Source organism: Stenella coeruleoalba, assembly GCF_951394435.1.
Source record: "Stenella coeruleoalba genome assembly, chromosome: 5".
NCBI lineage: Eukaryota > Metazoa > Chordata > Mammalia > Artiodactyla > Delphinidae > Stenella > Stenella coeruleoalba.
Window position 1 is genome coordinate 104801275 of NC_137150.1, and position 17890 is coordinate 104819164.

At 38.1% G+C, this 17890-nt stretch overlaps 1 protein-coding gene across 1 annotated transcript in view; it reads right to left on the reverse strand.

Annotated features, from left to right (window-relative positions):
• Positions 1 to 15617, reverse strand: part of CHMP2B (charged multivesicular body protein 2B) — a 29946-nt gene extending 14329 nt beyond the window's left edge. The window contains exon 1 of the mRNA XM_079923422.1: positions 15245 to 15617. Within this exon, the coding sequence (XP_079779548.1) occupies positions 15245 to 15278 (34 nt within the window). The 5' untranslated portion in view covers positions 15279 to 15617. The remainder of the gene's footprint in view (positions 1 to 15244) is intronic.
• Between the last annotated feature and the right edge of the window lie 2273 nt (positions 15618 to 17890).

Consider the following 17890-nt stretch of genomic DNA (forward strand, 5'->3'; position numbering starts at 1 on the left):
AAAAAAAAAAAACAACCTTAAATTACAAGATGTTAATTTTTTTTGTTTCAATTCAATATACTAAAAATTAATCAAATGTTAAAACAAATTATAAATATCGATTACATAAAAAAGTACAGAAGTGCAAATATGCTATAGTTTAGCCAAAAGTATATATAAATCACAGTAAAATACTCCCTTAGAGAACTGATTATTATACAATGTTTTATATGGCATATATATATATGTTATATGCATACACACATGCACACACACACACACACCCTTCTTATCTCTCCTTACTCCAGTATTACATGAAATTCCAAGAAGGAAGACAAGCAATGTGTTTATTAAATCTTTTTTTTCTACACTAAGTCATCATAACAGAGTGAAGCAGCCGACCTTCCAATGAAGCAGACCTGGATTTGAATCGCACCTCTGCCACTTGATAATTATATGATGATACCTTGCAAAGTTAGTTAACACTCTAAACCTCAGGTTTCTTACAAAATTAGGATTGTTGTTAAGGAGTAAATAACATACACAATGCCCTGATATATTGGAAGTGTCCAGTCATTGTTAATGTCTTTCTCATTTATCTCAATTCATCTGGATCCACCGGTCTCACCTTTTTGTTTAAAAGATTGTTTTTTGATGTGGACCATTTTTAAAGTCTTTATTGAATTTGTTACAATATTGCTTCTGTTTTATGTTTTGGTTTTTTGGCTGTGAGGCACATGGGATCTTAGCTCCCCAAGCAGGGGTCGAACCCACACCCCCTGCATTGGAAGGCGAAGTCTTAACCACTGGACTGCCAGGGAAGTCCTAGCTTTACCTTTTGAAGAATTAAAATATTAGTCTGAGACTGACAATCATTTGGGTTAACTGTTACTAAATAGTGATTTCTTCAAAGGATCACAGATATGGATAGTAAAGCTTGCCAAAACTGTTCCCTCATTGTCAGGAATCTTGCTAAGTGCTTACATACAGTATACAGTATAATGTTCACAATAATGCCATGGAGTTGTTTTTTTCTATTATTTTATATATATGAGAAAACTAAGTGTTAGTAAGTTTAAATAATGTGCCCAAGGAATCCAAGTGTTGTCTCCTGAATCAGTTATCTTAATCATTTCACTAGAGTACCTTTTTAGTAAAGAGGTAGATTTAAAACCACCACCACCACAATAGAAAGAATAGTCTCTTCATCAAATGGCACTGGGAAAACTAGATATCCACATGACACACACACACACAAAGAAATTGGACCCCTACCTCACGCCATATTTAAAAATTAACTCATAAAAGATTAATGACCCAAATATAAGAGCTAAAATCATAAAACTCAGAAGAAAACACTCAGGAGAAAATCTACATGATTTGCGATTTGGCAACTGATTCTTAGATATGACACTAAAAGCACAAGCAGCAAAAGAAAAAATAGATAAACTGGACTTCATGAAAATTAAAAACTGTGATTAAAGGACATTACCAAATGAAAAGACAGTGTAGAAAATGGGAGGAAATATGGGCTTCCCTGGTGGCGCAGTGGTTGAGAGTCTGCCTGCCAATGCAGGGGACACGGGTTCGGGCCTTTGTCCGGGAAGATCTCACATGCTGCGGAGCGGCTGGGCCCGTGAGCCATGGCCACTGAGCCTGTGCATCCGGAGCCTGTGCTCCACAACGGGAGAGGCCACAGCAGTTAGAGGCCCGCGTACCACAAAAAAAAAAAAAAAAAGAAAAAGAAAAAAGAAAGAAAGAAAATGGGAGGAAATTATATATGAAATTATATATGAGTCTAGTATCCAGAATATATAAAAAACTCTGATAGCTCAAAAACAAAAGACAAACAACTCAATAAATGAGTGAAGGCCTTGAATAGACATTTCTCCAAAGATACACAAATGGCCAATAAACACTTGGAAAAGATGCAAAATATCATTAGTCATTAGGAAAACCAGATACCACTTCACATCTGCCAAAATCGCTATAATCAAAAAAAGGAAAATAAGTATTGATCTGCCAGTAGGAATGTAAATTATTTCAGCCACTGTGGATAACAGTTGGGTGGTTCCTCAAAAAGTTAAACATAAAATTACCAAATCACCTCACAATTCCCCTCGTAGGTATTCACCCAAAAGAACTGAAACAAGTACCTAAACAAATACTCTCTACACAAATGCAGCACTATTTACAATAGTCAAAAGGTGGAAACAACCCAAATGTCCGTGAACTGATGAATTGATAAACAAACTGTGGTATATACATATAATATAATGGAATATTGTTCAGTTATTTAAAAAAATGAAGTACTGATACATAGTGCAACATGGATAAACCTCAAAAGCGTGCTAAGTGAAAGAAGCCAGTTACAAATGGTCTTTTATGATTACACTCATATGCAATATCCAGAATAGGTCCACAAAGACAGAAAGCAGATTGATAGTTGCCAGGAGTTGGAGAGAGGGGGGATGGATGAGTCACTACTTAATGGATATAAGGTTTTATTCTAAAGTGATGAAAATGGTTTGGAACTAGAGATCATGGTTATACACCATTGTGAATGTACTAAATGCTACAGACCTGTTCACTCTAAAATGATTAATGTCATGGGACTTTCATCTCAATTAAAACAGCAGCAAAGCCAGCAACCGTTATCCTTTCTAGTGATGGAGCATCACAACTTATATTCTATACATTTCTGTTTTAATGATACTTTACTCAGAATACAAATAACGAATTACACTGAGTAATAGGCACCATACTAAGTGCTTCACAACAACCCCCAAAGGTAGGTACTATTATCTCACTTGTTTCAGAGGGGGTAATTGATATTTGGTGAGGTAATCTGCCCCAGGGAGAAAAAGTGGTAGGATTCACATACAGCCATTCTGATTCCAAGGCCTCTGATTTTAAATATGCTATTACACTGTGAAGCTTTTAGGAAAACAAAAAGTAAAGTTATCAGAGACATAATCCTTATAAATATAGATCCATATCAATAAAAATACTGTTAAAACAGAATGAAAAACATTTCATGTTATTATATAGAATATAACTAATCAACTACAATGACTTTCTGAATAAAAGTTAAAATAAGATGCCAGAGCTCCTATATCCTACATACAAGACATCTATTTCTCCTCCTTTTCTTACTCTGTCTCTCAATGAAGTTATATTGGTGGACATCTCATGCTCAGGATTTACTAAGAACACATTCTATATGTTCCTTAAATATAAGAATATGAAACCATAAAATATCTATATGGGAGGAGAAAAGAGAGGGAGCTCTCTCCCTCCACCAACTTTCTTCTGGATGGGAAACATGTTTCATTTAAAAAAGAGGGAAGGAGATATTCTACAGACAAATATATCTGGGAAATGTTCAAGTTGGAAAAAAAAATAAACCGATTTCTTTGCTTCAAGGCTTCTAAGAACATTTAACATAAGAATATACACTGTCAATCTTTAAGGGGAGAATATGTGATAGATTGTTTCCCAAATTTATTAAGCCAAGGATCCCTTTTGAGAAATCTCTATTAAAATTTCTCAGATACAAATGTTTCATGGAGCATTGGTTGGGATCTTATTCTAAAATAACATGCCTTATTAGTTTGCTAGGGCTATCATAACAAACACCACAGACTGAGTGCTTAAACAACAGAAATTTGTTTTCTCCTAGTTCTGGAGGCTGTAAATCCAAGATTAAGGTGCTGGCTGGGTTGGTTTTTCCTGAGCCCTCTCTCCTTGGCATGCAGATGTCCACCTTCTTGCTGTGTCCTCACATGGCCTTTTATCTGTGTGTGCCCATCCCTGGTATCTCTTCCTCTTCTTATAGGGACATCAGTCCTATTGGATTAGGGCTCCACCCTCATGATCTCATTTAACCTTAATAATCTCCCTAAAGACCCTATCTCCAAATACAGTCACATTAGGAGTTGGGGCTTCAACATACCAATTTTAAGGGGACATAATTAGGTCCACAACACATGATATTTTTCCTCTGACATCTACAGATTCATACTAAACAAAATAACAAAGAAAGCGCTCATTTCCCCTTTCAAAACAGTCATTAGCCTTTTCATCCTCAACATTTAAACCCTCCAAATTTTTATCTTTTGGTCTTAGTTCCCTATTTTGCCCAAGGCAATGGATTGGTATGAAAACATTCACCACTTATCCTACTATTTTAATAGAAAATATGCCCTAAATTTAAAACTATGGAATTACAAATGAACTTTTAGAGTACAGCCCCTTTGTATACTAAAAACTCCCTGAACTCAACTAGGATAAGATGAAATATTAAAATAACGATGACGGTCTCCTAAAGTTACAAAAGTACTGGGCTGAAAGAGAAGTCACTGTATTGATAAGTTGAATTGTGACCAGGTAATTGGCACAGTGCAAAGCACTGTGAAACACTACTGAAAGCCTTGACTGCTAAGATCTAGAATGTTATCCACATACATTTACTTCATTAGTTGGGTGGCATAATGAAAAATACATTATTTGGTCTTTGGCTTGAGTTCCTGGCACAAAGGTCCTAAAACCCTTAGAATTTCCTGAGTGATAGAAACATCTTTTGACTCAGAGAGGGGTACACCTAGATAGCTTCAGGATGGGGCTGGTTACCAGAAAGTCCAAATATTTGATTAGAAGGTGGGCAATTTCAGCCCCATCCCTCAGGGGAGGGGAGTGGGGCCAGAGGTTGGGTTATAATAACTCTTAAACAAAGAGATTGGAAGAGCTTCTGGGTTCGTGAACATATTGATGTTCTGGGAAGGTAACATGTCCAGAGAGGGCAGAGAAGCTCTGAGCTGCACCCCTCACCCCACCCCCCCTGCATAATAACTTGCTTCCGTTTGGCTGTTCCTGAGTTGCATCCTTATAATAAAATGGTAATACTAAGTAAAGCACTTTCCTGAGTTATGAGTTGTTCTAGTGAATTACCAAACCTGAAGAGGGAGTTGTGGTGACACTAGAATTTATAGCTGGTCGGTCAGAAGTACTGGTGGTAATCTAGGACTGTGACTGGCCTCTTAAGTGAGGACAGTCTTGTGGACAGAGCCCTTAACCTGTGGTGTGGGGTCTGTGCTAACTCTAGACAGTTAGTGTTAATATTGAACTGAACTGCTGGAGACACCCAGTTGGTGTCAGAGAATCAGAGTAAAGAACAGATATAGCCATCTTTCTTGAAAAACAAGTAGGACATGAAATTTTAACAAAACATAATTTAAATAGTTTGACTTCACTTTTCTTAATTTTATGGAACTATGTGTACCATAACTGTCACTGTATATAAGAGAAGGAAAATAAAGAAAATTAACTACTGCATATTCCACAGCCTATTGTTAATAGACCTATTAATATTTAAACAGTTCTAGGCTATAAACCAAGAGCATCTAATGTTATACTAAAACAGAGTCATAACACTTTAAACCATATTAAGGTAAGTAGGAAAAGACAGTAAAATATTTTTTCATAGGAGATGACAGGTATATCTTATAAAACAAATTACTCTTTAATTTTCTTTAAAAACAATCCCTACACTAAACCCCCAGTTGGTCTTCTAGATAATTCAGAAGGAATAACATGAGAAAGATTCTGAGACAATTTTAATGTTTTTAAGGCCAAGTTTATTTCCAATCATATTTATTTCTTAGTAGGTCTGATTGATTCCTAAGATTACAAGCTCTTTAAGAGCAAGGAACACATTTTATTTTATTTAACTATCTGTATTCCCATTTTACTTCGTGTCAACAACTATACCAATATATTAGTTAACGGTAATCTAAGGCAGCACAAACATATATATCAAAATGTAAAAGGATTTGCCTTATAGTCATAATTTAACACATTTCTTTAAAAATGTATAATAAAATCTATTGGTTATCAAGAAAGATGGCTGATAATTTAACAAATTATCATAGTAAGATCTGAACTATGATAGGTACCTTTCTACGATGGAAAAATGTAACACTGAAATAATCAGATGTTTCTAATTTTTTGCTGTCCCCTTTTCTCCTTCTGAGTTATGACCATGACAGAAATATGTGCAGGTACTGCTGACCTAGGAGAGACGGAGCACTTGGCTTTGCCTAACCTGTGCTTCCCTGTCCATCCCGTTTCCTCCTCTAGTAAAGATCACTCCCTGAACTCTCATATGCCAGCACTTCTTCTACCTCGTGGGGCACTGTGAAGCGTTTCGTAACAGGTGGCTATAGGGAACTTGCACAATGTGAAAATACATGGGAGTGCCTTTGGCGTGCTCTCTCTGTTACCATTTGGTGAGGTCCAGAGGGTCTGGGAACTCCCCCACCCACCACCCTCTCCTCACCCACACCCAGCACAACACTGAGAAAAAGCCACTCAGGCCCGCTCCACTCTGGGAGCTAAAGCCTGTCTCAAGCCTTTCAGGCTCTTTTTAACTGAACAAAAGAAGGCATGTATACATAGAGTGATAAGATCACTGATGCAAATTTTGGACTTAAGAAGATACAGACAGAAAAGCTCATTCTGTACTCTTTGGTTCTGAGCCAATAAGGCCTATCTGCTTACAGAAAAAAGAAAGAAAAAAGCCAAAAAATAAAATCTAAAAGAGCCTCTCATGTGGTCTAGCTCACTAGAATTCTCTACTGGGATTTGAGGCCAAGGCCCAACTTGAACTATGGCTGTCCTTCTAGACCCTGCTCATTTACATGCTATTTGCATATCTGAGGCTTAAAGCAAAAAGTGGTTACCGACTGCAAATACAGACATTCATTAATTTGTGAGTAATATCCTCTAAAGTGCCTATCATTTGAGAAAAGGGAGGGGGCCTGTCTCAAGCTTTCCGGATAGCTCAGGATTACTGCCCCATGAGCGCCAAGGCACAACTCACCGACCGTACCACTCAGCTGGATTCAAGCTGCTCTCTTAGACAGCATCCGCGTACCATGTACTGGGTTTGCCACTTTACTATAAGGTCATGATGGACTTTTTAATCTAATATATTTTTTCTGCTTTTAAATGTATTTCTTCAGAGAAAAATCATTTTGATTTATGCAACTTTATTGCCTACCAATTACCCTGAATCTAATGATCACATGGGTTGAGAAAGGAGAACAAAATGCTCCCACATCCTGCTTTACCACCTCCATTAACTGGGTTTTGGAAATCAAGATCCAAGAGGAAAGTGAGCTTCCTCTTCAGATTTCATGTGCAAGCTCTGCAAGCTAGTATCAATGGAAATAGTGGGTACTCTGGCACTGGTATAGTGGGACAATGGATATTAGATAAACCCTGATCGTGGCTATGAACAGAAGAGCTGGGAGTGTGAGTTCAGCTAAAGCAGTCATGGTGGAGCTCACCAATGAACAATAAAGGGGGATGGGGGTCCTGGCCATTTGGGGCTATACCATTTTCTTAGGTTGATGAGGAGAAAAAAACTGCAAAAATGCTCCAAACTCAAAGGTTAAGGGGTAAGAAACAAATACTAAAGGCCAGTAACCAGAAAATACCAGCTCTAAAAGCCAAATTTACTCAGAGGCAGAAGGACAATGACAATGAGAGAATGGGTGAGGAAAAATCAGAATTTGATATGCAAAGCAAACTTGTTTCTCAGGCTTTGGACATGATATATGAGAAATCAGGGAGAAAAGGTATCAGCTTAATTAACCAGTTTTAAACACATGAAAAAGAAAAAATAAAAACAAAAATAAATAAACTGTAGGAAACAGAAAGGACAGTACAGAATCACGCCAACAGCTTTACTCTATACATAGATCCACTTAAGAACAAGGTTGAAGTTGAAAAACTCAGCAGGACTCACTTGGGAGGAAGAGGCAGAACACTAAGAAGAGAATAGGAGTCTAGCCCTAAGGTAGGATAAAAGGAAGCAATAAGGAATGTTTTTCCCCCCACCAGTAAAGTCTCAAAAGTCACTCAAGCCCTGAGGAATTCATTGAAATGAATTTGTTCATTATTATTAAAATATCAGTGTTTTCAAGAGCTGAAGGAAGGTTTTGAGATGTCAGCTGTTGGCACATCTTTGGGTCTTATGTGGCTCTCAAAGACACAGCCTTTGGCATCATCATCAATAACAGCTTCAGAAAACTGTCAAAGGGCAGTTTTCAGCTTAGATAAGTAAGGGAATGAGGGAATGACCCTTTGAAAGAACAGTCTCACAGATATATGGATGGACTTGAAGGTAGAAAAATGGTAGCATGAAAAGAAATACCAGTCTTTGGTATCATGCTTGGGATGGAGAAATACAGAGGAAAGATATTTTCCTACAGAAATATCTGTTCCTAGGCTTCTGAAAGGGCCTCCTGCCTTGCTGTTCTCTATGCCTAGGAGGTTCACGTACCAGATCATCACATGACTATTTCTTCTCAACATTTTGTTTTTCCCTCAAATGCCACATAAGTAGGGAAATCTTTTTTCATCACTCAGGTAACCACTCTCCCACACACACAAACAACAACAACAAAAACAGCAATAATGGATTTGGGGGGGGGGGCAATAGAGGAAATTTTGAATTTCATTCCATATTAAATAATGTTATTGTATACTATTAAATTTTTTGAGAGTCATCATGGCATGTGGTTATATAGGTGAACATCCTATTTTTGGAAAATATTTGGTGGACTATTCAGAGATAGTTTCATTATGTCTATAACTTACCCTAAATAGTTCAACAAGAACCCACATGTGTGTACGTAAGTACATATAAAGACATACAAACATAGAGGAGGGAGAGAGAGAGCAAATGTGGCATAATGTTAATAACTGGTGCATTTAGGCAATGCGAAAATGGGTGTTCATTGAATACTGTCACTTCAACTTTTCTGTAGATTTGAAATTGTTCAAAATAAAAAGAGAATAGTCTACATTCCTAAAAATAAACACATAAATAAATAAAAGTATGAAAAATTTTTGCCCAGAAAAATGCTCAGAAGAGAGAATGGTGCTCCTGAATTCCTTATTCAATTATTTTTCTTTGGTGTGCCAAGAATTTAGGGACCAAACAGAAAGTAATTTGAGTTTTTAAATATTCATAATAATAATCACTCTGGGAACACACAACACGCTAGGAAAGATCTGGGTACTTACTGTAGGTAGCACCATAAGAATTTTGTATTTTACTTGGAAGAAAGCAGAATGTTTCTGAAGGGGATCTAATTTATATAGATGGTAAATTTTATTCCTTCTTGAGCTATAAAAAATGTGGCATCACAACTGACTCTTGACAGATTTATCCAACTTAGTCAAAACTTCTCAGGTTCTGAACTCTGGAAAACTAGCATACATGGATACCACCCCAATGAGGCAAAACCCAAGAAGCTTTGTTCCTCTACTGTCAGTAACATTACTCAAATTATCTCTAAACTTGTACTAAGGTTCGAGGTGAGTGGCGATAATATGGATGCAGATTATAGTAAGCTCTGGATACTGGAAACACAACTTTTGGTTAGTAAATGCTACTATTTTGGAATTTACTCTCTAAATTCTAAACTGCCGCAGCTATTTTCATTTATGCTGAAGACTCTCTGCAACCTTGCAAATGTGGAATGAAGGAAAAACTTAGAAAAAGCATAATCCAACTTTGGAAGTGCGTGAGGATCTACTTTGATTCTGGCGAATGCAAATCGGGAAGCAGATGGGAATTCTATGCAAAAAGTCATCATAATTTAAAATATGTCAGCGTGAGAAAGAGTATGGTATATGCAGATGAATGTGAGAAGTGTTCTTGGAGAGTAAAATGAAGTGGCTAGAAAGGAAGACAAGGACCAGATCAAGCAGGGCCATACATACCTTATTAAAGGGCATTCACTTGATCCTTTTAGTGCTAGAGACTCAATAAATGGATATATACCTAGGAGTAGCATAGTAAGATTTGGATTTCATATATATCAATCACACAGGCAACTTTGTATTGAGTTGGCCAAAAAGTGTCTTTGGTTTTTCCGTAAAAATAAAAGACACATTTTTCATTTTCACCGAGAACTTTATTGAACAACGTATTCACCATTTTGTTCCACTACTTTCTGCCATTTTTCAGGCAACTTCATAATTCCATCTTCCCAAAACTTTTTATTTTTTTGAGAAAAGAACTGTTCCAGGTGACTTTTACAGTCTTCCAGGGAGTTGAAATTTTTTCCATTAAGAGAATTTTGTAAAGACCGAAATAAATGGAAATCCGAAGGTGAAATGTCTGATGAATACAGCGGATGAGTCAGAACTTCCCAGCCAAGCTGTAACAGTTTTTGCCTGGTCATCAAAGTAACATGCAGTCTAGCGTTATCTTGATAGAAGATTATGCGTTTTCTGTTGACTAATTCTGGATGCTTTTTGTGGAGTGCTGCTTTCAGTTAAGTCTAATTGGGAGCAGCACTTGTGGGGATTAATCGTTTGGTTTTCTGGAAGGAGCTCATAACAGAGGACTCCCTTCCAATCCCACCATATACACATCACCTTCTTCGATGAAGACCGACCTTTGGTGTGGTTGGTGGTGGTTCATTTCGCTTGCCCCATGATCTCTTCCGTTCCAGTAGCCAATCACATGCAGAAATACAGTCAAGAAGTTTTTTTTCATTAAACTTATGTGGAACCCAAACATCAAAGTGATTCACATAACCAAGCTGGGGCAATGGATTTTCAGCGCTTGATTTGGATATTTTGAGTATGTTGGCTATCTCACAAGTGGTATAACATTGATTGTTCTCAATTAATGTCTCAATTTGATCCCTATCAACTTCAACTGGTCTACCGGACCGTGGAGCACCGTCCAGCAAGAAATCTCCAGCAGGAAACTTCGCAAACCACTTTTGACACGTTCGATCAGTCACAGCACCTTCTCTATACACTGCACAAATCATTTTTTGCATTTCAGTTGCGTTTTTACCTTTCTTGAAATAATAAAACATAATATGCCGAAAATGTTTTTTCTTCCATCTTCAATATTAAAATGGCTACACAAAAATTCACCAACTTTGAGTTGTAAGTAAGTAAAAGTAAGTAAGTAAAAAGTAAGTAAAAATAAAAAGTAAGTCTTTTTTTTAAATGCACGCTGATATGACAGCCATTACACACAATCTAACAAAATTGTTTTGAATGAAGTTAAAGACAACTAAGTGCTACTAGAGCCATCTTACAGAAAAAGACAAACAAACCTTTTGGCCAACCCAACAGATGAATGATTTAAAGGCTATGAAGTTACAGGAAAGAAACACAGAAAAGTGATGTAGTAAAGTGTAAGATAAATGGGATCTGAATAAGAGCAAGGAAGATCATATGTGCCAAACATTTAAGAGGCATAAGGGACAGGACTTGGTAATTAATTGAAGGTACAGGGCAAAATCAAGAAGTGCCAAACACTAGAAGAGGAGAACCCAGTAAAGGAACTGACTTGAAGGAGATGGTGATGAATTCTGTTTGGGATCTGTTTTAATTTGAGGTATTTGGGACATCAAGGTGGAGATACTTAGCAAACTATTGGATATATTGGTCTGAAACTCAGAAAAATATATCTAGAGATACACAATTGGGATCCATCAGCACTTGGGTTATATCTAAAATAATAAGAGTTTAGATAAGATCATGTAGGGAGAGAATGTACAATTAGAATAGTGGTAGTTCAAGATGAAACCAAGAAAAATACTAACATTTAAAGGGCAGGTTCAAATAAGAAAGGAAGAAAGGAGGAGAGAAAAGGAAGAAAGGAGGGAGGAAAGAAGGAAGGAAGAAAGAAAGGAAAAATGAAAGAAAAACATAAAAGAAAAAGAAAAAGAGTAGTCAGAAAAATTTGAGGAAAATTAAGACAGTGTTACGTCATGCGAGCCGAAAGAAAATTTCAAGGAAGAAATTATTGTCAAAATCAAATGCAAACCATAAGCCCAAGAGACGATCACTAAAAAATGACCACTGGATTTGGTGATCTAGAAGTCATTGATGATCTTAGCAAGATCTCATTCATTACATGAGATGTAAAACAAACTGCTGTACAATGGGGGGCATCAGAGAAGTAAAGAAGTGAAGATAGGAGACACCAACACTCCTTCGAGAGGTTTCGATGAAGAGCAAAAAGAGACTGGAAAATACTTCCTAAGAAAATGCTGGGTTAAGGGAGAGTCAGGAAAAGGAGGGTTGTTTCCAGTTCTACCACCATTAGAAATTAAAGTTCTAATACTAACTCTGAGAGAAAAGAGTCTGCCTCACAGACAAAAGGTAGGTGTACATGGTACCTACCAAAAGCTGAGAATTCCATGTACTTAGCAAGAACAGCAAAATTAAACTGTGCCACAGGCCCTCCAATAAGAAGAAATAACAATGATAATACCCAAAGAGATGAGGTCCTGGCTCTGCTGTAGGCCCGTACCCAAGTGAATTTAGTAGCTGTGTGATCTTGGGCAAGTTACTTAGTCCTTTGCCTCTCAGTTTCCTCATCTATAAAGTGGGGATAATAATAGTACTTATAGGTTTTGTAAGAATTAAATAAGATACTGATACAAAATGCTAAGTGCTGGCTTAGAGTAATACCTCAAATTTGTCTTTGGTCAGGATAACAGACAAAAAGTATATAGTGCCTAAAGAACTTCACTTTTTAAGAGGCATATTTAGTTGTGCATTCATGACAAGTCCTCATGGCATCCTGATTCACAGGTTCATAATTAGCTTCAATAAATAGGTCACCATTAGTCCACTTAGGAAAAAAACAAAAGAAAAACAAAAAACAAAAAAACACTGTAGATAAACACATTGCCATATATACACCTTATATATATATGTGTGTATAACTTATAAATCAGTAAAAGTACTCAACTGTAATTTCAAATTCAAAAGAATCTCTTCTTTAGTACTGAGGTACAATTCTCATTAATTTTTGTAACAAAGTATACACTGCAGAGACTTGTTCATCTTTATGTCAAAAATGAATTAAACATAACTCTGGATAGTAATAAGTGCTCTAATGTTGTCTCCCTTTTTAATTTACATGTGCAGTATTCTTTAATGATATAGTATGCAACTCTTCTAGCCAATCCAAAGAGACAAAAAGATTCAATTATTCTCCAGCTCTATAAGCAGTTACATATTTTCTTTTATATCAGAATTCATTATTGCTGAAACAGATAAAAAGACAGCATACAGTAAAAGATCTTGTGATCAATAATCAACGAGTCTAAGGATCTGGGAGAAATGCATAAGAATACATTTAATTTCATAATATATAGCCTCATTATTGCTAAGAAGAATGCTGTCACCTTTTAAACAAAACACCTGATTTTTGATAAAACAAAGAATAAAAACATCAGTAAATATCTAGATCAAAATAATGAAAGTACAGGTCGACAGTTAAGATGTCATTAAGTGATCTGAACTGACATGATAATTTAAGAAAACATCAAGTATGCAGTTTGGTAGTTATAGTAAATGTACACAGTAGCCAAATTTATATTCAGAAATTTCATACACAGATCTTTAAGACAGTAGTATAGTTCCTGCCAAAAGTCCTTAGGATCTTTTTCTCGCAAATAAGTGTATTTAGCAAAAACATTATTTCTTGGATGAATTAACCCAACTTCAAATAAATATACAGTTAAACACCCTCACTGCACATCCTCATTGTCTTTATTTTTTCTGCTCTATACTTCAAGTACAATAATCCCTAGATTGCCAAAAGCACCAGGAAGCACAGCACTAAAAATATAGAACTGATATTTATGTCTTTGTAAATATTTTACAGATATCAAGCAATTAAAGCTAGGCTGTTTGGCTTATAACGTTAATTTTTAAAATTTAATTTGTAACATCACAGTAAGAAAGATGCAACCCTTTTCCTCTGTTTAGTAAATTCTCACTCTATAAAACTGAAACAAAAAAAATGAACCTTTTTTTCCCCTGGAGTACTATACAATGACTGAAAATCATATTACTGGTACTGAAACACTGAAAAACTAAAGTGCCATGCTAAAGATTAAATAGGATTCTCAGGTAAAACACACATAAAACTCATTTCACATAATTGTATTACTTCCTATTCCAACTTGGTAGTTATTTCAGGTGTTGTAAGTGGTATTTCTCAGTTAATAAAAGGTCAATTTCACCCACTCAGAATAAGCAAAAATATTATTATGCTCTGTGATAAATTAGGGGTAAAATGACATTATGTGTTGAAGTAAAGGGTAGGGTGGCAGGGTAAAGATGATGTTTTTGTCATCCTCCACAAAATAATTGTGCTGGCATTGGAAAAGTCACTACAAAGGAATGAAGGAGTTACCCCAGGTCTGGACTGAGCACCCTGTTTGTACCAATCACTGTCTAGCTACCACTGCTCCTTTTGTGGCAGAGTTAGACCCTTACAAAGAAGTGATTCTTCGACTGAACCAACAACAACCTAGATTCAACATGTAATGAGAAACACGATTTTTAAATAACTTGAATGAATTTGATTCCTAGTAGAGTCAATGAAAGTATCAAGACTAATTAAACAGTTATATAAACACATATTACAGTCATTCCTTATAAATACCCATTTGTATATTACTGTACATTCACTTCTTTCCCCCTTAACATGACATTGAGCTAAATGTCTGAAGCAATGCAAGTATCTTAAAATATAAACTTCTATGCAGATAATGCATACCATATCTCTTTAGATAGCAAAAGATAATCATAAGGGAGAAAAATCTACTATGAAAACTAAATCCAGGCACTTCCCCTGGATTTCTTTAATTTTTCTACCGGTGTCAGTCAAGAAGCATTTTTTTCACGTCTCTATTGATGGGGTGTTCCTAGGGCAAGACCGGCCCGTACCCAAGTTCATTTTGTAAGAGTAGCCTATTACACCCTCCCCCACCTCAACACAGGTTTCCGGTTTGGATGCCCAGAAGTAGTACGGCTCCAAACTGAAGGAGCAGTAAACCAAGCAGGGGAAACCAATAAGAAATTCATCAAATCACCAAATCTAATGACACTCAAGGGTCAGCCGCATCCTGCCTCCTTGTATGCTCAGGATCCCGCTAAAGGAGAAACCTGGGGGCGGGGCTGTTAAGGACTATGTTATCAGAGAGAGGAAGCCAGACTGCCCAGGTGAGGTTGAGGTGGGGCGAGTCAGAAGAGATAGGGTAACAGAAAAGTGACGCACGAGGTAGGTCAAGTGGTTACCTGTGGGGCCACTTGATCCAGCCCCGCCCCCAGGGACAGCAAAAAGAATCGCGGCCGGAAGCCCGCAAAATACACCGGGGAAAGACAGAGCTGGGCCCCTTCGGCCCGGCCTGGAACTCACCATCCACGGTTTTCTTCTTGAAGAGGGACGCCATGGTCAGGGACCGCGCCCGGGCAGCCCGGCTCGGCCCGGTCCGGCCCGCGACTGGGAAAGAACCGGAGGGAAAGGACAGGCCTTTGGAGGGCTCGGGATGGCGGAGCGGATGGGCAAGAGAAGAGGGCGGGGTCTCCAGACAGGACCCGCGGAGGGCGGGTATCCACGAACCCTGCCGCAGCGGAGTTGCCCTCAGCTCAGGTGACCGCGAACTAAGACACTTTTTGGAGAAGTCACTTGCAGGAAGCGCCTGCGCGATATGCGCGCGCGCCTGCGTACTGCGGCGCCTGAAGCTGCAGCCGGTGCCCTCAGTTCAGCTGCTGCCCTCTCTCCTGCTTGCGGCGTCCCAGTGTGGCGAATCATGCGAGGCTAGAGGTAGTAGCAGTGCGTAGGAGACTGCGGGCTGTGTCAGGTAGCTTCTAGGTGCGGGTTCCGTGCTGAATGCTGACAGAGATGAGCCTTACTTAGCGCTCTTCTTGCCCCGGAGAAGCTGGAAGTAAGGGGGTCCCCAGAATCCTAGGACAAGCGTGGGTCGTCCTGGAACAAGTTGATTTACGACCATCCCCTTGCTGTCTGTATCAAGGCATTCATAAGTGCAGGGGCTGGTGTTAATGCTGAGGTCCGAGCCCCGGTGGTGTTTGTCTCGGGAGTTCACGCTCTTTTGGGCCCTGACTTGCTCAGCGGTCTCTCCGACGCCACCCACGCAGCCCCCTGCCGGACCCGAGGCGCTCACTGCGGCCCTGAGCCCGAGGCTCTGACCACCAGGTGTGGGTCTCCGGGGATCAGGTTTCTAGGCTTGGGAGTGGCGGAGGAGGAAGGGAATGGGGAGCAGCTTCCTTAAGGCAACATTTTTTATTTAATGTTCTTGGCTGGAAACATGAAAAAAATCCATACACATTTGTTGTATACCGGTTTAAATGTCTCCAACTCTATTTCTTTAATATCTCAATTTCTTGTAATTGCTCAAGGAAAATTTATGGCTACACTGTGAACCTATTAGAATGCTACATACCTGTACATTGGTATTCACTGTGGAAAAAAACTCCATATTATGTAAAAGGAAAAGCATAATGAATTATTTCAAGAATCCTGTGTATAAGTGTAAATATGGGAAATACTGTCTTTGGATCAAGACCTTGAGTTCATCGTTCATTTTGTGAGTGTGTGTGTCTCTCTTTCTGTGTTTACACATCTCTGTTTAATATATTATTTTGCTATTTGGAATCTTAATTTTGCTTTGAACTTTTTTCTCCCAATCTATTAGTGCTTTAAGCAGCACTGCCTTCCAGAGGATGAAAATCATAGTACCTTTTTTTACAAAGATGTGATTTATGATAGGAAGACACCTCAATAATAGTATCAGTATTATTAGTCACCTCTGGCTTTAAGAATCATGTCTCAAGGATTTTTAAGTATTTGGGGTAGTCAGACTTTCCTTCCCCATTTTTCCGCCTCTTGAGACATCAAAGCCCTCAGAGCCACTGATCATCCCACTGTTGCTGCTAAAATTTAGCTAAGAGTCTGCTCATGAAAACTTTCTCAGAATAACATAGTTGTATGCAAGGTATAATTATCTTACTCCTTCTCAAGTTATTTGAGATATTGTGGGAAGGTGAAGAAGTAAGGAAACAGGAAAAAAAAAAAAAAACCATAAGCAGTAAACAGCCTCTGCCCCCAAGTCCCGGCCTTTCTTGGGGTAAGCTCTATAGCAAAAAGGCGGTTTGCCCTGGTTGCCTGTTGTAATGAACAGCATTGAGCTGTGCTTGAGTGCCTGAGAGGCAATAAACTGTGATGTGTCTAGTGATCGTATTCCTCCCTGATGCAGTCACCCTTGTTTTATTACTCCCACACAATCCCCCCCACTGACCCAATTGTAACAGTTGGGAAAATGCCAAAATACTTAGCAACCATATGGAAGACCCTCCAAAAGTGCACAGCAGGAGCTAAAGGCAGGGCTTCCTCATTACAATAAAGACAAAATACAAATATGCAGTATTTAAGCTCAGCACTCAAATAGTTTAATTCTCCCCTGGTTTGAAGCAGGCTGATATGCAGCTGATAAGCAAACTGGCATCCATTCTGATTAGTTGCTGGCCAAACTACTGGTTTATATTTTGTAGATCACTCCTTATGGAAGGGCATGTACACTTAAATATAACTGAGACTTAGGACACCAAGGTACCATAAATTAGAATACAATGGTGTTTTTCATTTGTTCAAAACCACCATCATCGCATACAAACTCACTGAATCAACAAGACATATATATAAGCATAGTGGATAGAGAAGATGTTTTAATGTTATTCTTTTTAAACCTCATTAAGAAATAATGAACTAATATCCTATGGTCATTATGACCCAATAATAGTCTTCCAAACTGCTCAGGCAGTGAAAAATATATTTGTTATATACCTAATGACACATACCATGTTTTGTGTGAAGAAACAAATACAGTTCCTCCATCATTTTCTCTTACCCGCCTTCCTACCAGGTTTTTCATCTTTTATCATTTACTTGTTACTCTCTGACACGAATTCCGACATGTGGGATTTTTTTCCCCACACGAAGCCATTCTCCAACACCAGCTGGGTGTCCTACGACTCAACTCAATTC